We start from the raw sequence: 27,081 nt of genomic DNA, 5'->3' as shown, positions 1-27,081 counted from the left end.
CGGGCCGGGGGCGTGGCTGCCCAGACGGAGGCGTTCCCATGGGAACACCTACCGTCTAGGGCCGGTCCTGCTGACATCACAAGTGATGTCAGTGGGAGTGCTTTCGGCTCTGTTAGAGCCGAAAGCACTCTTGGGCTTGCGGCAACGAGACCCTACCACAAGGGTCTCGTCGCAAGCCCGATGGTCGTGATGGTCTTGACCATCACGACCATCTTCCTGGCCGCTCGCTATAGCTGTGGGTGGTCACCCACAGCTATGCGAGCGACCAGGAGGCCGCTCTAAAAAAAGAGAAGGATGGCCCTGATTCAGAGCGAGCGCTCTGTCAGAGCGTCCGGCTCTGAATCAGGGCCTCTATTCTTTACATGTGAAAAGTTGAGACGGCCATGAGTGGTGAGGGGCTTTAAAAAATTGTGGTTTTGTGGCAGTTTTGCCTTTTAGTAAATCCGGTGTTTTTTCTAAATTGCTGGTAAAAGACCAGAAAAATTTCAGTTTGACAAACCGTCCTTTTGTAACTACGTCTACTGTATATGGTCAAAACAGTAATCATTTATAGTTTATACTATACTGAAGTTGATAAGCAGATACATTACTTTTTCACAACTATTATTAATCAGAAAACAATGATTACTAAATACATAGATGATTATCATAACAACAACTGAGTTGAGGATCATTGATGCAACAGTAAGCAAAATTCTACTTTGTACAGAACTGTCTTCATCTAAAAAAAATAAAAGGGGAAATAAAAGTATCAATAGCATGTGAGACATATGAAAGAGGAACTCAAAAAAAGACAAACAATTCCAGCAAAGAGCAACAAGGACTTTAAAATGGCACTAATGCTGGGCACACACTGGCCGATATATCGTGTGTGCATCGGCCAATGTGTACCAGTGATATTCTGTGAACGACGTCGTTCACAGACATATCGTGTCAACTGTGCTGCACAGCCAATGCCCAATATATCTGCAGATATATTGGTGCATCGTGCTGTGTGTACGGGCGGTCAGCCGACTGCCTGTACACTTGTTGCATGTGATTGACAGTTCAACTGGACGGGCGCATGTAAATGCCTGCCTAGTTGTGACGTTAGTCACGACGAATTGGGCAGTCTGTATGCAGAACATATGTTCTGCACAGTGTGCAGATGCAGATATATCGGTCAGGTGTGTACCCACCTTAAGTGATACCTGATTTATTAAACAATGGGGCTGATTCAGACCCGGACGCTATTTGCGGCCGCTCGCTGGCTAAAAGGGGCCGGCTATTTAAATCATGTGCTTGCACTGCGTCGCGTAAAGCCGCCCACTAAGTAATAGCGAGCGGCCGCACTATGCGCTCGCACCTGTATAAAGACGCCCCTTTGCCACTCGCAGCACACGTCATTTCCGGCAGTTGTAGGCTTAATCGGGAACATCGAGAGCCATCGGAGCTGCTCGCAGCGCTTGTGGTAGCCTTTTCCCACCACAACAGTTCTGGCTAAAATACAACCCAGTAACGTGTCTAATGACGCTACTTTGCTAATTATGCACGCCCATTAAATGCTGTTCGGACGGTCGGGCACGCCTGCGTTTGCACATCCACACCCCCGTTTTGAAGCACCTTCCCCTGTTACCAAACGGCACTATCTGTCACTCAAAATAGCGGCCCGACTGCGGGCTACGGGCGAGCACGTTCCCATCGCAATGACTGGTTTGCGCACGCGCATTGCGACTCATACGCAAGCGCAGATTGCGAAAAATTGCTCAATGCGAGCGAGCACAGCATAGCGTCCGGCTCTGAATCAGGCCCAATGTTCATATAAGTCTTCTTGAAAACAATGATGCTGTGGTGAAACATAATTACTTGCTAATGTCTAAGAAAGCAATCTACAAGTTTTTCCAATCAGCTCCTAACTGTAATTTTTTAAATGCAGCCTGTAAAGTGACAGGAGCTGATTGGTTGGTACTTTATCTCCATCCACGTTATCTCTTTCCAAAGCTTAGGGTCTGATTCAGTAAGGATCACGGCTGCGATTTCGCACGCAGTGTCACTGCGATGATATGCTAATCCATTGCGATCACTATGTCGTCGCAGCACTACATAAGGATGCCCACTTTACCTTACACCAGTGGCGTAACTAGGGTATTTGGATCCCAGGGCAAGATGAAAAATTGAGCCCCCACTATGTGCACGCACTGAAAAAGTGGGCGTGGTCACATGCAACAAGGGGCATGACCATTGAAAAACGGGGCGTATCAACATGACAATGTCCCCAGTAGTAGTGCCCCTTATGCAATGCCCCCAGTAGTAGTGCCCCTTATGCAATGCCCCCAGTAGTAGTGCCCCTTATGCAATGTCCCCAGTAGTAATGCCCCTTATGCAATGCCCCCAGTAGTAGTGCCCCTTATGCAATGTCCCCAGTAGTAATGCCCCTTATGCAATGTCCCCAGTAGTAATGCCCCTTATGCAATGCCCCCAGTAGTGCTGCTCATGCTATGCCCACTGTAATAGTGCCCCTCATGCTATGCCCACTGTAGTAGTGCCCCTTATGCAATGCCCCATGTTGTAATACACATTATGCATTGCCCCCAGTAGTAGTGCCCCTTATGCATTGCCTCCTGTTGTAATGCCACTTATACAGTGCCCCTTACGCAGTGTCCTCAGAAGTGCCTCTTATATAGTGCCCCTTATGCAGTGTTCCAGTAGTGCCCCTTATACAGTGCCCCCAGTAGTGCCCCTTATATCATGCACCCAGTAGTAGAGCCTCTTATGCAGTGCCCCCAGTAGTGCCCCTTTTACAGTGCCCCAGTAGTGCCCAATATATAGAGCCCCTTATACCATGCCCCAGTAGTGCCCCTTATATAGTGCCCAATCTACCGTGCCCTGGACTGTGGCCGATCGCAGCGCTGGGTCCGACGGCGCCCAGGGCACATTCCCTGAGCAACCCCCCACATTACGCCACTGCCTTACACACATTCGTAATGTTTAGAAAGACTGTAAAAACATCGGTAACATCGAGTACCAACGGAGCCTCAGGCACATTTGCACAAGGTCAGACCTTACTCAGAAATTGCTAACCTCATCGCACGCAGTGAAAGTCCAAGCTGATGGCATCACAGTGGATAATTCCTGTCAATCACTCTGCGCATGCGCACTGCGATGCGTATGCATGCAGAGAACACAACAATCCCGCCTTTTGTCGGGTACATACCAGGGCTGATTACCGCAGTGTGTACTTAGGAATGCTACTTAAATCGCAAAGGACAGCTCTCCCAATAAGATAGCCTCAGGTAGAGGGACATCCGGGTTTAACATCCAGAAGTCCCTCTGGCGTCCTTCCACGCATGCGCTGAAGGACGCGCGCCACATGGAGAGCTGGGAGGAATCCGATTGGATCCCTCTCAGAGGGTGTCCCGATAAGAAGCCCCTAGGCTTCTATTGGGTAACGTCATCTGAAGATAGCATTATACTGCTGTATCTGTATCCCATGGCTAGTCCTGATTATTCTCCATTCTGCTCCTTTGGTTCAGTTTCCTGCAGCACGTGCACCAAGCCTAAAGCCTCATACACACTAGACGATAAGTTGGAAGATATGAACGATAACAATATCGTTATCGTTCATCACGTTCAATATCGTCCAGTGTGTATGCAAGACATGCGTGCTCCCGGGGTTCGTTACTGATGTCTTTCATCGCCCGTAATTGCAGGGCAACCTGACGATATTGTCAGGTTCTGCAAGTATCGGGATGAGGGAGGGAGGGTGCCGTCACTGAACGATATCGTTAACGATATCGTTCAGTGTGTATGCTCAATGTCGTTAACGACATTGAGCCTGGCAGTGCAGGGGACACACTTAACGATATCGCTCATGGAGCATATCGTTAAGTGTGTGTGCGGCTTGAGTTTCTTGACCATTCTACTGATTACCGGCCAGTCTCACTAGGAACCCAGAGAGAGGGCCATGACCTGCGTTCCTAGAGCCTGATTCAGCAGTGCGCGTATGATGGTCAGGAATCTGCGCAGGCACCGGACCCGTACTGCTTGCGTGCAGCTTTACAATTCCATCCTGTGCTGACTCAGGTCCCTGGTGCGTATCTGCGTACATTTTGCAGAGGCAGTTGAGTATCGGTGATCGTGGCGGGCAGCGGTAAAAGGGCCACATTTTCATCAATTGTTTTTATATCTCTGTCATATTACACTGCGCTGTACAGAGAATATTTATAATTCACATCAATCACTTCTTCTTTGGGGCTTACAAACTCTGGGCTCGATTCAGTGTCAATCACTCTGTCAATCACTCTGCGCATGCGCACTGCGATGCGTATGCATGCAGAGAACACAACAATCCCGCCTTTTGTCGGGTACATACCAGGGCTGATTACCGCAGTGTGTACTTAGGAATGCTACTTAAATCGCAAAGGACAGCTCTCCCAATAAGATAGCCTCAGGTAGAGGGACATCCGGGTTTAACATCCAGAAGTCCCTCTGGCGTCCTTCCACGCATGCGCTGAAGGACGCGCGCCACATGGAGAGCTGGGAGGAATCCGATTGGATCCCTCTCAGAGGGTGTCCCGATAAGAAGCCCCTAGGCTTCTATTGGGTAACGTCATCTGAAGATAGCATTATACTGCTGTATCTGTATCCCATGGCTAGTCCTGATTATTCTCCATTCTGCTCCTTTGGTTCAGTTTCCTGCAGCACGTGCACCAAGCCTAAAGCCTCATACACACTAGACGATAAGTTGGAAGATATGAACGATAACAATATCGTTATCGTTCATCACGTTCAATATCGTCCAGTGTGTATGCAAGACATGCGTGCTCCCGGGGTTCGTTACTGATGTCTTTCATCGCCCGTAATTGCAGGGCAACCTGACGATATTGTCAGGTTCTGCAAGTATCGGGATGAGGGAGGGAGGGTGCCGTCACTGAACGATATCGTTAACGATATCGTTCAGTGTGTATGCTCAATGTCGTTAACGACATTGAGCCTGGCAGTGCAGGGGACACACTTAACGATATCGCTCATGGAGCATATCGTTAAGTGTGTGTGCGGCTTGAGTTTCTTGACCATTCTACTGATTACCGGCCAGTCTCACTAGGAACCCAGAGAGAGGGCCATGACCTGCGTTCCTAGAGCCTGATTCAGCAGTGCGCGTATGATGGTCAGGAATCTGCGCAGGCACCGGACCCGTACTGCTTGCGTGCAGCTTTACAATTCCATCCTGTGCTGACTCAGGTCCCTGGTGCGTATCTGCGTACATTTTGCAGAGGCAGTTGAGTATCGGTGATCGTGGCGGGCAGCGGTAAAAGGGCCACATTTTCATCAATTGTTTTTATATCTCTGTCATATTACACTGCGCTGTACAGAGAATATTTATAATTCACATCAATCACTTCTTCTTTGGGGCTTACAAACTCTGGGCTCGATTCAGACCTGCTCGCTAGATGCATACGCTCGCTCCCAGCGTATGCAAATTCGGCTAAGTGACGGCAAGACAGACGATCGCACGGAAAGGCATAAGCACGCCCACTATGTCTTGGCGTGCGATTGCTTTGTGATTGTAGACGCCCACCAGCCTGTCTTAAGACGCCCACTTGTGCACGTCATCTCCAGAAAGTGTATGCAAGCATCGGTACATCGAGTACCATCGGATGCATACGCAGTGTTAGAGGTTGACTATACCCTACCGCAAGCACTGAGAGCACTTCCGTGTAAATTTCAATCAGGTGACGTGTACTATGGCGCTGCCTGTTAATTATGCACGCCTCTGAAACGGCGTTAAGATGCTCAGGCACGCCTGCGTTCGCACCTCCACTGTCCCGTATCTAATGGCCTGCCCCTGTTACCACCCACAAACGGCCTCTCCTGTCACTCATTCAGCTGGGCTGTCTATGCTCGGCGAGCGTACACTTCCCGATCGCTCTGACTAGTTCGCGCACCCACACTGCGATGAATATGCATGCGCACTTTGCGAACCGTCGCCAGCTACGTGCGAACGCTTCTTAGCCACCGGGTCTGAATCAGGTCCTAAATACCCTAACACACCAGGGTTCATATTACTCAGTAGATAATTAGCTTACCAGTATGTTTGAGGGAGCAACTGCAGCACCCTGAGGAACACACAAACACATGGAGAACATACAAACTCCACACAGATATGCGTTTGATGGGAAATTAACCCATGACCTCATCACAATGAGGCAGTAGTACTAACTGTGCTGTTAGTAAAACTGCCCCAATGCTTCACTAGCAACTAGCCCCCTCCCCCCATGATTAATTTAAGCCAGAATCTCTGTACAGTTTAGGAAGCCATCTAAATAGCTTACTATAATGAAAGGCATGGCTCTAGAGTGGTTGGTCTTGCTATAACACTTTAATGCACCTTGTAAAAGCTAGGGTGTAACCACGCATGCAGAGCAAAGGCTCTCTTGATGATATGTGGACACTGAGAAATCACTGGGGCGAGAGCTGGCACCCACCAGGGCTTGCATCCAAGTGGGGGTGATGTACACTTGTGGATTAGAAACTCACGATTCCATACAGTACAAGTGACAACCAGGGTGGCGGAGGGAGATTGTAGGTGCGGTGAGAAACTACTCTGCTACTGCAGATATATCTATCTCTCAGACAGATCTGTTCCTGCATATAAACACTCCCTGAGTTCCTGCATAAAATACCACTTCTGTATATAACTTACCGCAGCTGTATATATATTACCATCACTATTATAAACCAGCCCTCTATAGCTTTTTATTTTGGTGCATAATATAAAGCACCTTGCAAACTTAAACCCCTAGTAGAACCATCATGAACCCCCATATGCAGCCAGCATTTACCCCCAATGAGTAGTGAGGGGGAGGAAATGGACAGGGGATGGTTTATTTTTATTTAATTGATATTTGTATTTTTGGCCCGATTGTTAGGGTACATCTTCGACTGTTTAGGATCTGCGCATGTGCAGAATAGGTCCTGCGATCTCACTCGCAGACCCCAGCAAGCTTCGACATGACTGACATGCTGCTGCGTTTGAGGGGAGGAGTGGGGGCGTGGCTTGCCACCATTCTTGAAATGGGGGCGTGTTGCCCTCTTTTCCGGGAGGGACGAGGCCAGGGTCTGTGTCACAGATTTCCTAGCCTCGCAGCTGCCAGGACCTAGCCAGGCTACGGTAAGCTTCAGCTACAGCAACCTGGCCAACGGAGCAACCTGGTTGCGATGGTGATCCCAGGCTGCGACGTGGTCGCAGTGCTTGGGATCGCAGATGCTGCAAGGAGGTGTCTGTTTCCCATGTGAGTTGGATGGAATTGCACAGAGGCTTGTGTGTGGCTCTGCAATTCCATACATCTCTAAATTAGGACCTCTGGAGCTCATTCAGATCCGTTCGCAAGCGGCCGCTCACTTGTACGCGGCCGATGTTAAGCGACCGCGCATGCGCACGCTTCGTACTGCACGTGCACGGACTACTCACAGCGATCCGAATCCGCTTGCTCGCCAAGCAAAGACAGCACAATGTAATGAGTGACAGGAGAGGCCGTTTGTGGGTGGTTACAGGGGCAGGACACTAATAATGGGGGAGTGGAGGTGTGAACGCAGGCGTGCCTAAGTGTTGCAACGCAACAGCGTCATAGTACACGTCAAATGGCTTTTTTTTTACACAGAAGTCCTCGCAGTGCTTGCGGTAAGGTAAGGCAACCACAAGCGCTGCAAGCCCTTCCGATGGTTCTCGATATACCAATGTTTTAATACACTTCCTGGAGATGACGTGCGCTAGTGGTCGTCTCTACATACGCTAATGGGCGTCTGCATACACAAATTGATCGCTCGCCAAGACAAAGTGGGCGTGCTTATGCCTTTACGAGCGAGAGCCTGCCATGCTGTCACTTAGCCAAATTTGCATACGCTGGGGGCGAGCGATCACATCTAGCGAGAGGCTCTGAATCAGGTCCTCTGTCTGCAGCAGAAAAGAGGATTCGTATTTGGTTATTTATAATGGATAGCAATGGATGTTTGTATTTATTTGAATTTAATTTAATTAATACTTTAATATACTTATTTGTGTTTTGCATTGTATAAGTTAATTTTTATTAATAGCACTTTCCAGACACAAACAGAATTATGTTAACACTTCATTACATTGTGTACAAATAGGGTACTGTAACTTTAGCATTCACTACTAACACTGTCAAGCCACATCTCCTGGCTTTAACCCAGTGCATATGGCATTGTATTATCCTAGCACCAATCTGGTGCATATACCACTATTTTCTTCTGGTATAAACCAGAATTCACAAGATTCTTAGGGGACTGTTCCAGGCTCTCGGTATAGTGGGTAATTTTCTGGAATGACGCCCACATCTCCTGTGAAGTGGATGTGACAAGGGGCTTAATGGTACTATTCGCAATGAATTGCATCAACGCCAGTGACGTGCGGTGAGGTCAATACATGGGTCTGAGTGCTAAGAGCCTGTCTCACCCCCTACTCACTGTAAGTCTCCCCTGACTACACTAAGCTTCAGTGTCCATTGATTTTCCTACCTGCATCACTGTGTCTTCTCTTGCTCCTGCTGCCTGAGCTCCGATCTCTAAACACTGCAGTGCACTTCCTGGTCACATGACACATCAAAGGTGTCCATCAGTGGTCAAGGCACGCCCCTCCCGATATACAGAGACATGCCTCTATTAGCTCTCTTTCTGTGCTGCTTACTGCCTGTGGTGTAGCCCTGCCCTCGACTCTACAAGCAGTGTCTGACTATACAGAAGTGAGGCTGAGCTGTTGCTGCCTCATCTCTCGTCTCCCTGCAGTCCCTGGGAGCTCCACAAAACTGGTGAGTGTCTACTATAAATATGATTACAATAAACAAAGAAGATGTTTATAAGTTATAAATATCTTCTTTATATTATTCTAATCATTTTTATATCAAATCGTGGCAAAATGTCACAAGGGTTGGGTCCGTGATTACTCGAGTCAGTGTTTCGCCCCTTCCAACTAAACCTCCTCCTTGACGAATCTCCCAGAGGACACCTAGCAAAAGTTGCCAAACATGATGTTTTGGGGTGGCCTTCAACGAGTCTACCATAGATGGTCACCATTGATGGTGCCATTGATGATCCACATCAACGGCAGGAAACTATCAACGGGAATCCATTGATGGTTTACACCATCGGCGGCTATCAGTGCAGTGGCTCTAAGTGACTGGGAGGCAGGACTTGGCAGACCAATTAGGGAAGGGGGCTGGGCTATGCGAGCTGCATCAGGGATAAGGGCTATGCCCACCCCCCTGTGCTAAGGGAAAGAAAAAAAACATCAATATGTTTCTGTCATCGATGGCAGAGAAGCTCATGGTTCTCCACCATCGATGACAGAGAGCAGGGCAATGGTGTTTCTTTTTATTTTTCACTATGTACAGGCGATAACAGAGAACCATTGTGTCTCTGCCATCGATGGCAGAACCATTGACCATCAGTTGCTAACCATCGATGGTTGATGGCCATCCCTAGATTCCCCCCCTTGGAGAGCTGAGAGTTCGGGAGAGCTGCCCGAAGTTCATGAGTCTCCTGGGCACTCCGGGAGGGAAGGCAAGCATCAATTTTTTCCAATAATAAAACAGCAAATATTAGTATTATTTCTTTATGTCTTGTTAGAGATATTTGCCGTCATTTTATAAATGTGAAATACACACGTTACAAGCCACATCCCCTCGCTACACAAATGGTTCCTACTGTAGTTTACAATCCTTTTGGGATTATATTCACATGCCTCTTATAAAGAACATTTATTATACTTCATGATGTAGGGTAATGTGAAGCTGCTCCATATGACAAGCCATAAACAAATGTTAATTACAACAGTGATGTCTGAATTTAGGAGCGAAAGATAACCAGGCCATTAATAACCTGTAAGACGTCATGTTCATTGATCTCTCGGGAACTGGTGGTGATGGAGAGGCGGTTTATGCAGCAGAAGATCACCGGGGAGCTTTCCCCTGGCCGGAGAGGTGAGTCACCGCGGTTTGATGATGATAAACTCTGCTTTTGGGTAATGCAATTACACATTACTCTGAGTTCCAGACAGTATATCACACAGGTCTAATGCCCCGTGTGACACAAAGCAGATGCCTCTACTGTAGTTCTACTTTCAATATCTCTCTCTACGCCGCTACAATCCACATTATGCTAATCTGAACTTCTGTTAAGTCTGCACAAGTCGTGAGGGCCCCCAAGTGTGCCATTTCCAGGACGGCCTTGTTTTATTGTACTGGGACATATTTTAAGGCTGTAGAATCTACACATGGGGTGGCAATGAAGTGGTTAAGGTGGAATGAGAGCCATGGAGACCGTTTCCCGTAATATAGGCATCCAATCCAGTTTTAATTTTGGTTAGTAAATTTGGCATCACAGAGTGTAATAACCAGGGTTGCAGAGAGGGCACCGTATCTGCCTGGGGACCTGCCAATGAGGTGCAGCCACGCCCCCAAGAGAGTGTACCCACGCCCCCTCATGCTTGGTCATGCCTCCCCTAAGGAACCAGGCCCAAAATTTGCCATGGCGGTCTTGACAGTAAGGAAACCCTTTCTTGGTGGCGAAACCCGCTATAATTGATGATCCCTTGTCTCTATATGCTGGGACAAAGCTTTGTAAGATATTAATTAAGTCATCTCTAACACTTGTAAACTTAGTTCTTCTAACTCTTTATATTCTAACTTTTTCAACCTGTATTAATGAGGTTTCCACCTCTGAACTTACCTCTCCAACTGTACATTCTTCTTTACGTGAGATGCCAAAAACTACCCCGTATTTAAATGGGGTCTAACGAGTGGTTATATAATATTAACACTATGGGCCGTATTCAATTTGGAGCGAAAAGCCGTTTTCGAAGAAAATCTTTCGCCGATGACATCATTTTCGCCGATTACACTTTTCCCCGTATTCAATTTGGCCGACTTTTCACCGGTGCGAAAAGTGAATGCATCAGACCTGGTGAAAAAGTATCACCTAGGAATAGGTGGCGAGAAAAAGTGCAGAATTGGGGTTTTGGGGTGCAGAAAAAAAAAATTTAAAAAGTAATTTAGGACACCCCAATAAAGTACTTTCGTTTTGGGGGCAAAAAAACAAAACAAAGTTGGGGGATAAATTTTAAAACTAGCTAAAGAGACTCCCAAGTATGCCCCAGGTGTTTTTTTTAGTTGCGGCAGGTGGATTTTTCTAATTTTTTTTAAAACAACATATTATCAACTTTAAAATATGCTAGTACCCATTTTCATGTACCCCAAATTTGATGGGACTACTTATTTTGCCCCCAAAAAGTTGCAAAATGCTATTCTTCACCACCTACTAAAAACCGCAAAACAGCAGCTATTAAGACTGTTTAAAGACCCCACATACCTTTAGCAGGCCTCTTCGGGGGTACCCATAGTTAACCCCCATGTCAGAGCGTGGGGGGTGTCGGGCTGATTTCCCCAAAAATGACAGGACTTTTCGCTGATTTCGAATTCACCAGGTCCCATTTTCGACGATTTCAAATTGAATACGGGGAATACGCGGGCACGCGCGATACTTTTTCGCACCTGAAACTAGCGATGACGGCAAAGAGTCCGGCAAATGACTTTTCGCTCCAAATTGAATACGGGCCTATGTTTGTATCAGGTGAACCTGTCCCCCTTTTTTTGCAGCTGCTGTCTGCTGGCCAGGGGCTTTTTTAATCAAAATAATGTTAAATTCTCCAAAACCTTTTTTCCTTATCGCCGCTGGTCGCTGTGATTTTATAACATGTTCAGGGCAATGTATCATTGTAATAGTAGTGGCAAAGCTATACACTGCCATGCTCCATCCTGGCAGTGTCATCGCACATGTGTGTGTGCACTGCGAGGGCCGAAAGGAGGATCCCTCTTCGCACTCCGGACCCACTTTCATTTGTTAGGGGGGTTGACACCTTCTGAAGATAGCATCATACAGTGGCGTATCTATAACCGGTGCAGGGTGTGCGGTGCACACGGGTCCCTGGGTCTAGGAAGGGGGGTGCCGCACTGCGAGCCTACACGCTTTCAATACGCACCCTTCCAACCCTGTGCGGTACAGCCACGGAGAAACCAGTTTTCGGAGCTTGATCCTCGTTGGCTCACTCACGTCTTTAGGTGGCTTTAGCCATTGTATTGTAGCCTGTTTTTTTAAATTTCCCTTAAGAGCCCTCTCCAGCAGTCTTTGCTCGCACATGCCCAGCCCAATGGGTGACTTAATGTTTATCAACCTCCGAAATCAGTCCATTTCTGGAGTCTTTTTCTCCATGTATATCCTCCCTTTGGGTAGGGCTTAAAGAGGTTTCTACCTATTTACATACTTGGACTTCTGAGTAGCCCTCTGGTCGCGCAGAAAGGCTGCGTGTACTGAGACGCCAGAGCCACTTTCACTGCGTACAGGATCACACGGCGAGTAAATAGTAGCTGCGAGCGACTACATTAATGTATCTTCATGCATGTGCCATGAGACTCAGATTGCTGATTATCGCTCAACTGCGTAAACATCACAATATTGGGTATACAATCGGGTAGCCGGCTGCCGGAATCCCGACAGCAGACTTCCCGACTGCTGTATCCCGGCGTGGGATGAATGACTGGCGTCTATTTGTAGACGCCTGTCATTTTCCTGACACCAGGAGACCGGCGCCCGGCATCCCGATCGAAGGGATGCCGGGCGCCGCGAGCGGACAGCCGCGGGGGGAGGGTTAGGTTTAGGGCACCCGGGGGGGTATTAGGGTTAGGCACCCCTCCGGGAGGGTTAGGGTTAGGCACCCCCCGGGAGGGTTAGGGTTAGACTAGGGGGAGGGAGGGTTAGGGTTAGGCACCCCCCCTGGGACTTAGGTTTAGGCAGCGGGGAAGGGGGGGTTAGGGTTAGGCACTTAGAGGGGGGATTAGGTTTAGGCACTTGGGGGGGGAGGTTAGGGTTAGGCACTCTAAAGGAGGGTTAGGGTTAGGGGGTAAGATTAGTTTAGTAAATACTTACTTAGAGACGATCGGGATTTCCAGCGCTGTCGGTCTTCCGCTGCCGGTCTCTGCTCTTTTGTTGGGCTGCCGCTGCCGGGAATCGAACTCCCGGCCATGCAGCAGCCGGGATTTCATACTGATTCCCAATATTGTACATCCAGGGGGTGTATCTTGGGATCCAAGCATCCCTGGCAAAGTAAGGGATTGTGTGTCACTCCTGGCCTCCTCTGTGTCACTCCAGGCTCCCCCCTGTGTCACTCCTGGCCTCCTCTGTGTCACTCCAGGCTCCCCCCTGTGTCACTCCTGGCCTCCTCTGTGTCACTCCAGGCTCCCCCCTGTGTCACTCCTGGCCTCCTCTGTGTCACTCCAGGCTCCCCCCTGTGTCACTCCAGGCTCCCCCCTGTGTCACTCCAGGCTCCCCCCTGTGTCACTCCTGGCCTCCTCTGTGTCACACCAGGCACTGCTGCACCCAACAACATTTGCTTGGTACTGTGGAAAAATCTCCCTTCACCCAATAAGGAAGCCATAGCTCTAAAAAGTGGTGCAGTGTTAATGACAATCTCCAGAACATCCGAGCTCCCAAAATGTGTTAGACAGGAGACACATTAGGGGTAGTATAAATTATATACCATTACAATTAGGGAAACAAATTAATAAAAATATATGCATACAGTATATATCTTTTCATTTATAATACTTACCATACGCTAATCACCAGTAATTTAATAATTTATGTTAACTATGCAGATAGTGCACACTTTACTTCATTTACAAGCAAAAAGTTTTACAGCTAAATAATTTGCATATATGCAAATTATTTTGCAACATACACATTTTAGGTGACAATGATGTAACATTTGCACTTTCTGACCACTTAGTCGACATTAAAGGAATTAAACAGGGGGGCGTGGCCGGGGATACTACCTGGCAATGGGGGCGGAGTGGGGGCGTGGCCACGGAATGGCATAATTTTGGCCTCACCCCCGCTACACAATGGCAAGATTTTCGGCTTTGTGAAGCAGGGGGCGGGGTCATGATAACGCAATTCAGCTGAATCGCGTCATCCCGTCCCCCCCCCACGCTGCGGGGGATTGTCCGGGATTTACTGGGTGGTCCGGGGGGGGGTCGCCGGCTGGCCAGGAGGTTTATCTCCTGTTCCGGGGGGCCGGGAGCGCCACCCGATTTTCGGGAGGTTCCCGGCCAAATTGGGAGAGTAGGTAAGTATGGAGTGAGTGCAGCATCGCTCAGTACAGTGCTGCTAGATAGGGGGGTTTTGAAATGTCTTTGTGAGAATTTTGGAGATAACTTTTCTTTGGGGGGGGGGAATATATATGGGGGCACCAAAACCTTTTACGTGCTTAGGGCATCTAAAGGTCTTAATCTGGCCCTGCAAGCTTCCCTCTCCTATAGTTTTAATCTGCTGTGTGCACACTTGAGGACAGTAGTAGTAGTCTTCACTGCAGCTCCACCCACTGGTGCAGGGCGCTGATGACTCCCCTTTATGTGGTGCAGTGCAGGAGGGTAAGAGCTGCTGGTAAGGGCAGATTTTGGAAAGCCACCTGGCAGCGGGATATACTTTCTGTCTATTCCTGCAGTCATGATATAACCAGGCTGGTATGCAGTCGGGAAGCCGGCAGACCTAATCCCGACAGCCGGCTTCCTGACTGCTTAATCCCGGCGAGGGTTAAATGACAGGCATCTAAATCTAGACGCCTGTCATTTTACCGACGCCGGGAGACCGGCACCTGGCATCCCGATCGAAGGGTTGCCGGGCGCCGAGCGCGGATAGCCCCGGGGGGGGGGTAGGTTTAGAGTTCCTGGGGGGGGACTTAGGGTTAGGCACCACCCGAGAGGTTAGGTTTAGGCTAGGAGAAGGGGGGTTAGGGTTAGGCTAGGGGAAGGGGGGGTTAGGTACTCCCAGGGGGGACTTAGGGTTAGGCACCCCCCTGGGGGACCTAGGTTTAGGCGGTGGGGAAGGGGGGGTTAGGTTTAGGAATTTAGAGAGGGGATTAGGGTTAGGGACTGGGGGGAAGGTTAAGGTTAGCCACCCCTAAGGGAGGGTTAGGGGAGGGAATTAGGTTAGTCAATACTTACCTTAGGGACAATCAGGATTTTCACCCATGTTGGGCAGCCGCTGTCGGGATGCGGTAAATCATACCGATTCCAACCAGGCCTGACCCACCAGAATCAACACAGGTGGGAGACTAAAGGCCCCCATACGTAGTGCGATTTGCAAACGATCCAATTTCGTTTGCAATTTCCCTTGAATTCCTGAACTCTCCCGGTCAAGGGGGGAGGGCATTACTACAGGGGGCATTAGTCGGGGGGGCATTACTCGGGGGGGCATTACTCGGCATTACTACAGGGGCATTACTCGGGGGGGCATTACTACAGGGGGCATTACTACTAGGGGCACCATTCTGGGGGCATTACTATTGGGGACTACTTGAAAGTAAGGCATTACTACTGGGGCACTAGTACAGAGGGAGCATTACTATTAGGAGCACTAATACAGGGGCATTACTACTGGGGGCATTTATACAGAGGGTACTACTACACGGGGCATTACTACTGGTGCCACTACCACAGGGGGCATGACTACTGGGGGCACAACTACAGGGGTATTACTACTGAGGGCATTTATACAGGGGGCATTACTGCTAGGGCATTACTATTGGGCACACACAGGGGCATGACTACTGGGGGGCATTTCTATTGGGGGCACAACTACAGGGGTATTACTACTGGGGGTATTTATACAGGGGGCATTACTATTGGGGACACTACTACTGGGGGCATAATTACTGGGGGCATTGCATAGGGGGGACTGCATAAGGGGCAACACTCCTGGGGGCACTACTACTGGGTGCACTGCATAAAGGGCACCACTACTGTGGGCTCTTCATACTGGGCACTACCACAGTGGGCACTGACACTACTGGGGTCCCCATTGCGCAAACCCCCAATTTGTCACATCTAATAGGGGCCCCAACATGTTTGTTGCCCAGGGGCCCCCACAGACCTTAATCCGGCCCTGGACAACATATCGTCCATCGCATCGTCCATCATGCACACACACAAAACAATGTTTGCCAAATCGTGAAAGATAGGCCGATATCTTTCTGCAGGTTCAATTGATCAGCGACGACGATGTACGACGGCGGGGGCACGCATCGGCATCGTGATCAGCCCCACACACAGCAATTTTGTACACAATTGGTTGTTCAAATCAATCGAAAACGGCCAAATCGTGTAAAAAAATCGCAACCTGTATGGGGCCATAAGATGCTCTCTCTTACCTATGGTTGCAGCTTGCACTGTCTGATACTGCTGGTGGCTCAAGTTCTATTGTGGCTTCACAGGAACCTGAAAGGTTAGGACCATGCTTGGAAAAGCGATAGGTATTGATCACCTCCTAGAAAGCCATGTGACTAGTGAATGCTCTTAGAGTTTCCCCAGCACAACATTAAATTAATAACACCATAATAGTCCGCACATTACAGTAATACCCTATATATATACATACACATACAGTATATATGGCTATATATACATTATATAAGTACACACACACATGTTTATATATATACACACACACACATTATGTGTGTGTGTATATACACACTGTATATATAGCTATATATAATGTATATATAGCCATATATACTGTATGTGTGTATATATATATATATATATATATTATATATATATATATATATATATATACACACATATACATACACACACACACTAAGGGCTACAGTACTTGCCCGCCAGCGCTCTGCACCGCTGAGGTGCACAGGTGCACCAAGAGGGAACCATGAGGACCTGAGTCAAGTCGACTCAACTCTTCTTTATGTTGGAGCCTCGGCTCCCTCTGTCTGTCACTGACTGCGGCCACCGAGGAGCTTCCTACAGTCAGAGTCTCGCGAGATGATGACGTCAAATCTCGCGAGACTCTGACTGTAGGAAGCTCCTCGGCGGCTGCTGTTAGGGATTGGGAACAGCTGAGCCGCCGACGGACAATAGCTGCGCCGGCGCAGGAGACAGTGCCGGCGCCAGTGTTAGTAGCAGCGGTGACTGGGCAGTGTGTGGGGGCCCCTTATGTGTGGGGGCCCCTGGACGACTGCCCCCTTCGCCCTCCCTATAATCCGGCCCTGCCTGTGCCAGAAAGAGCATTGGCGCCCCCCTCATTTTTCAAAGGGACATAATGCACCCAAAAAAGGGCCATGGCTTCATGGGGAAGGGCCAGGGAAGAGATAGGAGAGGCCAGGAGATGCTGAGGATGAAATAAGAGGAAGCTACAAGCAAGATAATAAACAGAAATTTGACAGGCCCAAACAGCGCCCCCTGCCCTGTGGTGCCCTGTGCCATGGCACCGGCCGCACTACCCTAGCTACGGCCCTGATCCTACTACTGGCAGAACTGCATTTACCATTCCATGGCCGGTCCCTGTAAGCCCTGGCTTGCCAGACCAGTACCCACAGCCATTTCCCTCATGACAGCACAACCGTGGGTCCCACTGACTCATGGGCCCACATGCACTGTGTTCCCTAAATCCAGACTTGAGCTTCCAGTAGCAGATTTTATAAAAAGAAATTAATAAAAAAATAATAATAAAAACAATAAAATAGTTAAAAAATAAAATAAAATGTAATTAAAACTTAATTTAAAATAATGCTTCATTCAATAAACAATAGCATTTTTTCCCTTACCCTCTTTCCCCCGCCTACATCACCATCCCGTACCACCATGGTCCTTTTTGCGCATGCGGTGAAGCCGATCGCCAGCAATGCCCAGCAATAGCAATCGCTGGCTGTTCAGATTTGGGGCTTTGCTCCAGTTTAATGGGTTTTAGTATGTTCTGTCAACAATCACAGTGTCGACAGCAATTATAGCGACAGAATTGTTGATACGTTCATGTTGACACCCAAAAGTTGACGTGTCACGGCAACCACAATGTTGACTCGCAAAATGTCGACACGGACAAATTGTCTACAAGCTCCAAATGTCGACTGGTACATACTGTCGACACCCAATATAAAGACTGACCCGAACCCCAACTCTAATCCTAAACCCAACTTTAGAATTTCTAATGTCAACATTTTACCTGTGTCAACATTTCATGCATTGACATGATATACCAGTCGACATGTTGCAGGTGTCGACATGCTGGGTGTCCACATTTTACCCATGCCGGCCTTTTAACTGCCGACATTGAGGTCTTTCTGTGTATCAATTATGAAGCACAGAAAGACCTCTGGTAGCCTCAGTATCCACACTTGTGTATATTTACACTGTATGAGAGATTTATATTTACCTCGTCACTTATACAGAGGGTTTGCCTCCTACACCTTTGCTACTGTCTCAGTGAAAGGGGAAGATAAAGGGGAAGCATCACTAGGACAGGAGGGGGTTTGAGGGTGTGTGAAGAGGAAGATTAGAGGAGACAGTGGAACTGAGGAGGGTGATAAGGAATCAGCAGAGGAGGAGGGTGAGAAAGAAAGAGAGTGTGAGAGAGAGAGAGAGAGAGAGAGAGAGAGAGAGAGAGAGAGGGAGGAGCTGCTGATAGGAGCCTGTAATGCTCACACAGTACCACACAGACAGTGGATAAAAGGGAGAGACTGGGTGAAAAAGACGAGCTAGGGGCTGACAGTGGGAGAGAGGAGGGGAGGGTGAAGGACAGACAGCCAGGCAGCAGCAAGGGCAGGTGGAGAGCATCCCTGTGGAAAGGCATTGAGGGGGTGCTAGGTAAGGAGAAGAGGGAGCAGGTAGGCACAGGAGGGTCACCAGTGACATTGCAGAAATGGAAGCAGCCTCTTTTGGTGCTGGTCGGGCAGGAGGGGGCTTTGACCCTGTGGAATTCCTGAAACAGCCACAGACCATCCTGAGGATATTATCCTGGGTAAGTGATTATCATCATTATGCTGCATGCAGAGGTGGGAGACAATGCACACAGGCTGGCATACACAATAGATCCATATTGCTGGAACGCTGGATTATACCTTAATAACAATTCAGCTCACATAGCCTTTACTATAGGATGTGGCCATACAAATGACAATCATGCCACATAGCTGTTACTATAGGATGTGGCTGTACTGGCACTGCCCGCACACCTGTGCTCCGATGTGGGCACTGGATGTGCCATGGTGACAGCCAATCTCTGCCTGGTCGCTGCCACCCTGTGCGTCCAGGATTTTAAATGTCCTCACAACATGACTGTCTCAGGTGCTGGCTGGGGGCATGAGAGCTCCAAACCCTCCATTCACCCAGCTGATACTATGGCAGGATGGAGAAAACCAGCTGGGGGAAAAATCTGCCTTTAAAAGGAAAATTATAAAAAGAAAAATAATCACTGATATCCCAGCACAATGCCTGGAATAAAGATGGGAGAGAATAATGGCCATTTAATCCCCCCTCCTCTATCTCATTGTATCTGCTGTGTAGGAACTGGGACTCTGATAGTTTGGGAGGAGACATCTCTCTGTATGCATAGGTCGTACAGTGTGTTGCTGGGTGTATATAGTGTGTGTTTGTGTGCTATGTGTCACGCTGGTGTTCTGAGGCATCCAGATGACTGCTGAACGTTTATAAAATATTGCATAGTGCTTTGTAGTTTCACAGTCCACTACTGTTAACCAGAGCACTGCTGGCATGGGCAATGTACAGAGTCTGCAGCATATAGTATTGTCTATGAAGAAACCATTGGCATTCCTTTTCTCCTCAGGGTTAAAATCATTTCTTGCATGAGCTTTCAGTTTTGCATGGAGGCTACACTAGGTCCTGAAGTAGTCCGCCATTGCTTGTGGATTTCATTACCACGCTGACTTTTGCTTGGTGGATAGTAAAATACTCTGTAGGGTGTACAGTGAGGACCTATATTTCCATTCAGCTATATTGTGTTTTGACTTTAGTGGGGCAGGTTTAATGCATATGACCTGGGACATAAATAGATCTATAGTGATATGCACTAGAGCTGTAGGGTAGATTGACCAAGTATGGAAGATTCACTGTTACTTACAGTACAGTATATATATATATATATATATATATATATATAGTCTATTAAATGTATCATTTCCTGTATTTTAATATCTGAGTTTTGAACCACTTTGTTTTTTGAAAATTCAATCAGTGAGAAAGCAAGTTGGCCCTTCCCAAAAATGTTGCGGAAGTGAATCTACTTTTTAAACGACTAGGATACCTTGTTAATTATTCCCTCTCTTCCAATTGCATGAAATGTGGTTGGGAGCAACTGGCATCACACAAGATAGAGGAAAGAAAGGTAGGGCACCAATAATAACATGAAATGGCTGGTACAACCAAATGCACAATACCACTAAACATTTCTTATCATCAACTATTTATAATGACTGTCGGTCTAGAGTATGTTTTCCGGAAATACCACATTTTCTTGTGTTTATAGACTGAAGCACAAATTAATTAACATGTACAGCACCAGACAATACAGAACCATAAATATAATACACAGGGCTGGTACAATTATACGTTGAGGATGCAGACGGGAAATGTTGGATTGGAGGCTAATGCTGAAGGCAAACAGGGGACAATTTGGAAGAAAAGAAGGACAGGAAAGTTTGGAGAACTACAGTAGTTCTCCTGGGACCATGTGTCTGAGACTTCTTGGAGACCTGGATTGGAATCCCAGGGTCATCTTTACTGGCTGCTAAATTATTTATGTCTGGGGAACCATTATAAGGTTTTCAATGCAAAGACCACTGTGTCCAAGCTATCCCAACCCATGTCACTTACATATTGTATAAGACCTATCCTGCTAGTATTACTACTTCTAGCAAAAATAATAGTAGTAATACAAATAATAATATTAATGAAACATTAGAATGATTGTAACATCATAATAATATCTGGTAATGGGTTGGGTATGTGATCCCTGCGCTGATAATGCTGGTGGTCAGAACCCCGGCAGCGTAATCCCGATGGTGAAAATCCCGACGAATGCAGCTAAGTATTCTGACCCTTCCCCTAACCCTCCCCTCCTGCAGCCTGACCCTAACCGCCGCCCCCCCTCCCCAGAGCTTGACCCTAACCCTCCCCTCCCGCAGCCTGACCTTAGCCACCAGGATTCTGATTGCTGGTGGGATTCTGGCGCCAGGACTCAGACTTGCCAACATTGTGTGCGATATGTCGACTACATCCCCAGGGAATTGCCCCCATTAGAATGCAGGACCAGAGACTAGCCGCAGACCCATTCTAACCAGGGTCATTTTTGTGTTTAATTCAGTTTTAGGTGTCCTGAGGGCTGTGTTACAACAGGACACACAGATTATGGGATAAATTTACTAAAGTTTAGGTTTACAAAGGTGGAGGTGCTGCATATAATAACCTATCAACTTGTAGCCATCATTTTCTATACTGTACCAGATAGATGGAAGCCATTTGTAAAACCACATTGTGGTACATTCACCATTATATGTCTAAAGTTTCTCAATATCTGATAATCAATCTAACAATGTCTATCGTGTAGGAACTATTAAATTTTATGCGATTGACGCATTTCGCCATTCCAGAAGGCAAATCAGAAGTTTTTAGGTGAGCAAGAAAACTTGTGATGGCAGGGCTACCATAATTTGCCGATCAGTACGCAGCCAATAATCACAGCTATACCCAGCAGTACATCTCAATTTCTCCTTTTGAGTTCCACCCATCTTGTAAGTAAGGAATGTGCATTTGCTAATAGGTGAATAATGAAAAGTGCCTGACTTGGGTGCATCACATGACGGTGATACATACACAGCTTTATTTAATAAAGAAAGCATTACATTCATTAAGGAACGATTTTAAAGCATGCCTGATGACTTTCTACCCTATCCACCCAGGAGGTGCCTGGGGGTGAGGTCCAGATACGGGGGGGGGGGTGACATTGTGTATCACATCATCATGCCCCTACCCTCTGCCTTACAATTAAACATTCACCACTTTGTGCACCAAGGGGAACGACCACAATGGCGCTAATCATGTCATCTAACCCTCGGACCGCTCACTTCTCGGGGGAGTAGACAGATTCAGGGGACTCATCATCTACTATCTCCGAGGTCCGGCAGAGCTGCCTGAATTTTGGAAGTCTCAAAGAAAAGTATTGGTGGTGGCCTATATAGAGGCTGTACTATAATCTATTACACCACTGGTTTGAACTCTAGTTGACATAAATACAAGGACATTTCAATGTCACTGAGCAGAAGACCATAGGAGAAATGTCTCTGCTATTTACACGTAGAATTAAAAAAAAAGACAAAGGCCCGTATTCAGTTTGGAGCGAAAAGTCTGAGGCCGGACTTTTCGCCGTCATCGGAGGTTTTGCGCTGTCGAAAACTTATCGCGCGCGTCATCGATTATCCCTGTATTCAATTCCAAATCGGCGAAAACGGGACCCGGTGAAAACGAAATCGCCGAAAAGTCCTGACATTTCTGGGGAAATCAGCATGACACCTCCCAAAAGATACTCTGACATGGGGGTTTACTTTGGGTTCCCCCGAATAGCCCTGCTAAAGGTATGTGGGGTCTTTAAACGGTCTCAATAGGTGCTGTTTTTGCGTTTTTAAGAAGGTGGTGAAGAATAGCATTTAGGAGTTTTTTTTGTCAAAATAAGTAGTCCCATCAAATTTGAGGTACATGAAAATGGGTGCAAGCATACTTTAAAGTTGCTAATATGAAGTTTTACAAAAATTTAACAATCCACCTGCCGCAACTACCTGCAATCAAAAAAACACCAGGGACATACTGGGGAACCTCCCCCCCCCCAGAGTCAATTTTGCTAGTTTAGAAGTTTGTCCCCCAACTTTGTTTATTTTTTGTTCCCCAAAACGAAAGTACTTTTTTGGGGTGTCCTAAGGTATTTTTTGAATTTTTTTGACACAGAATACCTTTAGGGGACTGTCCGAGGAGTGCAGGGTGGTTTTTGGAAGTTTGCACCCGAAAACCCCAATTCTGCACTTTTTCTCGCCACCTATTCATAGGTGATACTTTTTCGCCGGGTCAGATGCATTGACTTTTCGCACCAGCTAAAAGTCGGCCAAATTGAATACGGGGATAAGTGGAATCGGCAAAAATTACATCATCAGCAAAAAAGTTTCGCCGAGAACGGCTTTTTGCAGCCTAATTGAATACGGCCCAAAGTCAATATTTTATTGCATAAGTGCTAAACAATAATATGGTCCCTTTATGTGTGTCTTTTAGAAACAGATAAAAAGGGGGAGGGGGGAATACATGGGGGCTGTTTTGGAGCTGTAAACGAGTCAGTTTTGCGGATGGATCTTGCGATTTTTCACACTGCGCATTCTCCTTAGCCAAGCGTACGCAACTTTGAGCAAATGAAGGTGTTTGAGTCATACGCCCCTCAGCCACGTCTCCACTTGTGGCTGACTGGGTGTCATTGGCTAAGTGTTTGGAAGGCGTGCCGTGGGCTTGTAGACGCAATTGCGTGCGATTCAGAGGTGAGCTTATAGAGATCCGGGATAGGGCTGGCGCAATTGCCCGCTGATATTGATGATGGATGTATAGGGGCTATGTGGCTTCATAAATGTCTCTGAATACAGGCATATTTTTCTCCGAGCACGAGATATGGCCGCATTCGCAGCCGACTTGCATGAGATTTAATCAGCCTCATGACGTTAGGACATGGAGATTGAGATATTATATTTTTCACAGAGGCGCAGTTTGTACAGTGACATGTAGAAGTAATGATATTATCTCAGTGAATAGCTTCTCTTCCTGGAAACAATGTGACGCGAGCTGCTGGTCTACTGACATTCCGTACAGAGAATACAACTGCACTCTCATTGGTGGAAGGTTTCTAGTAAAAGCTCTGCTACAATACAGCTGTGCAGCCTGATGGGCATAGGATCTGATGGCACAGCAGGAAGACAATGCTCCTGCCTCAGTGCCAGATAACGCAGGAGCCGTGCTTTTCACTGTGGCTATCATACATCCAACTTTGGCCCTGATTCAGAGCAGGTCGCTATTTGCGCTCGCTCATCCAGAAAATAGGGGTGGCTATTCAAATGAACCGTTCGCTGTTTGCGGTCTGTTCACGCCTCTAGGTCTGAATGAGCGAACAAAACTTGCGGTCGTTTTTTGGAAAAATACGCCCCCTGGCCGATCGCATCCGACGTCATGTCCGCTATTTATTAGATTAATCGAGTACATCGAACAGGGTATGAACTGCTCGCTATTCTTGTGGTTGGTTTTTGCTACCACAATTTTGCGAGCAGTTCTGGCTAAAAAAAAAACCAGTGACGTGGTCAATGACGCTGCTGTTTTAAATATGCACACCCATAAAACGCCCGTTTTGACCTTTAAGCACGCCTGCATTCTGATTTCCACTCCCCGTTTTCAAGCACCTTCCCCTGTTACCACCCACATACGTCTCCTCCTGTCACTCAAATTAGCAGGCATTCGCTATTTTGCGAGCACATGAATTTCGGCTGCACTGACTGGTTTGCGCATGCGTATAACGATCCGTACGCATGCGCAGTTTGGCAAACATCGCTCGGAGCGAACGAGCTGCCGCTTACGAGTGGCTCTGAATGAGGGCCATTGTTCCTTCTGAATTTTTATAAAGTCAACTGTTTTCACAGGTAGAGTTAAAAGGAAATACGCACAGGCAGAGAATATTGATGGAAATTGGTTTAACTGTCCTGATTGAGGCCTGTGGCATCTGTTGCTAGGTGAGCCATTTATAGCGCACATGCAATACTCCTGCTGCGCTGCAATTAGCTCGGAGGCAGCACATGATCATAACTGAGCATGTGATACAATTACTGCATGTACGTGTTACAGATAAATATAGTTTTATTCTGCGGCTGTCCCACTGTATTACCGGCTAGTCCTTGCCTCTACTACATGCCATGTTGACCCCAGCTCTAATTGTCTGCTTTATACCCCACCAAGCTCTATCCATGGCCCCAATGCTATTCTATGTGTACTGTAATTACTCTGTGTTATTTGTTAATGAGCAGGATGTGCTATCACTAAGATGCAGTCAAACCATCAAAAACTGCCGTTATATAGATGGTGTTGACTAATAGATGCCTATGTTGGGATGGCCATCGTCCATCTATGATTCATAATCATCGATGGTTTATGGCCAATGTCGAATGCTTTTGCCATCAATGGGGGAGAACCAGATGGTTTCCCTCATCGATGGTTTATGGCCAATGTCGAATGCTTTTGCTATCGATGGGGGAGAACCAGATGGTTTCCCTCCACCAATGTCTAAGCAAAACCGAATGGTTTTTTTTTTAACAAGGTGCCAAAACGTAGAGCATAGCTCCGCCTCCAGCCAGGGGCGCCGAGAGGGGGGGGGAGCGGGTACAAACTACCCAGGCCCGGGCTTGCTGGAAGGGCCCGGTGGGGGCCCGGTACGGTACTGCTCCCCCCCCGCCGTCTTTAATCACAGCAGCTCAGCACACGCTGCTGTGTGCTGGGCTGCACTGGGAGTCTTCTTGCGGCTGCTATTAAACAGACACAGCAGTCTCCTATGCCTGTGGGGGGAGCGATCAAGCTGACCGCGCCCTTCACTGGTTATGTGCCGGGCTGAGGGGGCTCAGAGCGCCCTCCTCGCCAGCGTGCAGCGCCACGCAAATCTGTTTTTTTTCTCTCTTGAAGGGGGCGTGGCCACACCTCCCGCGATTAGGCCACGTCCCTTTTACCCGGGCGCCTGCCTCCAGCACACGTGAAGCCCCGCCACCAGGTTCTGATTGGCCCATGGGCCAGTCAGTCACAAAACAGGGATGACTATTGGTTGGTGAAACCATCGATGGTCATCCACTGAAGTTTGTAGCCATCGATGGCTACTTGCTATTTTGCCATCGATGGTAACACCACCGATGGCCATCCTTAAGCCTATGGGCTTCTTTTCTCATTGTTGCCCCAAGAGGGTTCCAATAGGATACATCCTGGAGACCCTGACTGCCGCACATGCGCAGAAGTCCTCACGACTCAAAGGACAGCTCTTATTGGGAGAGCTGTCTTTTGCGGTTTTAAATGCAATTAATAAACGCTGCTATGCATGCGGCAAGTGGCGTGATGTATCGGATTTAAAATGCGATGCTTGAAACATTCCGCCAGTATGATTATTCCTGTATACGGCATGGCTGACACTTAATAAATAAAAAATACAAATAAAAAAAATAGCATGCCACATGGCCCTAGGTAATGCCACTAATTGTGTGAGGACTTAAAAGGTAGCCAGATGCATTGGTAGGGCATTACAGAACAGAGACAATGACAATGGTAATCTGCACGGTTAGTAAAATCGATGTAGGACCTAGAAAGAGTTGTGCATTGGAAATATTATTAAAAATTCATTTTCTTTATATTTACATTACCCAGATCTAGAGGAAAAATGGTGGTTAGTATGCCTTTAATGTGATAAAAAGAACATTTGTAATACTACTGTACGTGCCGCTCTGCTCTCTATACCAAGTTCCCTTTATGTATACCAATTACCTGCTTATAAATGCCTTGGGTTACGTAAACACATTCCTGCTCCAGGCGACTGTGCGGAAGAAAAATCCCCCAGCAAAGCACACAGTAGTATATTTACAAAGAAAGCAATAATACCGTCCACACCCATAATAGTATCACACCCAGAATATTAAATGTTGTATATGCCAATTAAATATTTTTGTTTAACTTGTACTTGATGGTATTAAAAATAACTTTGTCACAGTTTCACACCTGCTTGTTTCTGTGTTACTTACTCATAACCAGGGACTTGCAGTCAGGGAAGGCACAGCCTCCCCTGTCATACTCCTCAGATTTGATATAAAATGATTACAATAATACAAAGCAGATATTTATAACTTATAAACATCTTCTTTGTTTATTGTAATCATTTTTATAGTTAAAACTCACCAACTTGTGGAGCTCCCTGGGACTGCAGGGAGACGAGAGATGAGGCTGCAACAGCTCAGCCTCGCTTCTGTATAGTCAGACACTGCTTGCAGAGCTGGGGCGGGACCACATTACGGGCAGTAAACTGCACAAAAAGAGATCTAATCGAGGCATGCCTCTGAGTATGGGAGAATATGCCTTGAGCACTGATGGGCACCTTGGATGTGTCATGTGACCAGTAAGT

At 47.3% G+C, this 27,081-nt stretch overlaps 1 protein-coding gene across 2 annotated transcripts in view; it reads left to right on the top strand.

The window, feature by feature from the left end:
* The first annotated feature begins 18,584 nt into the window (after positions 1-18,584).
* SYNGR3 (synaptogyrin 3) overlaps positions 18,585-27,081 on the top strand; it is a 67,662-nt gene continuing 59,165 nt past the window's right edge. For both annotated transcript variants that reach the window (XM_088464778.1, XM_088464780.1), the window contains exon 1: positions 18,585-18,864. In XM_088464778.1, coding sequence (XP_088320904.1) covers positions 18,766-18,864 — 99 coding nt within the window. In that variant the 5' untranslated portion in view covers positions 18,585-18,765. The remainder of the gene's footprint in view (positions 18,865-27,081) is intronic.

The sequence above is a fragment of the Taudactylus pleione genome, unplaced genomic scaffold, assembly GCF_031769625.1.
Source record: "Taudactylus pleione unplaced genomic scaffold, aTauple2 ptg000061l, whole genome shotgun sequence".
Classification (NCBI taxonomy): domain Eukaryota; kingdom Metazoa; phylum Chordata; class Amphibia; order Anura; family Myobatrachidae; genus Taudactylus; species Taudactylus pleione.
Note: the sequence above shows the minus strand (reverse complement) of the source record. Positions and strands in the feature narration are given on the sequence as shown.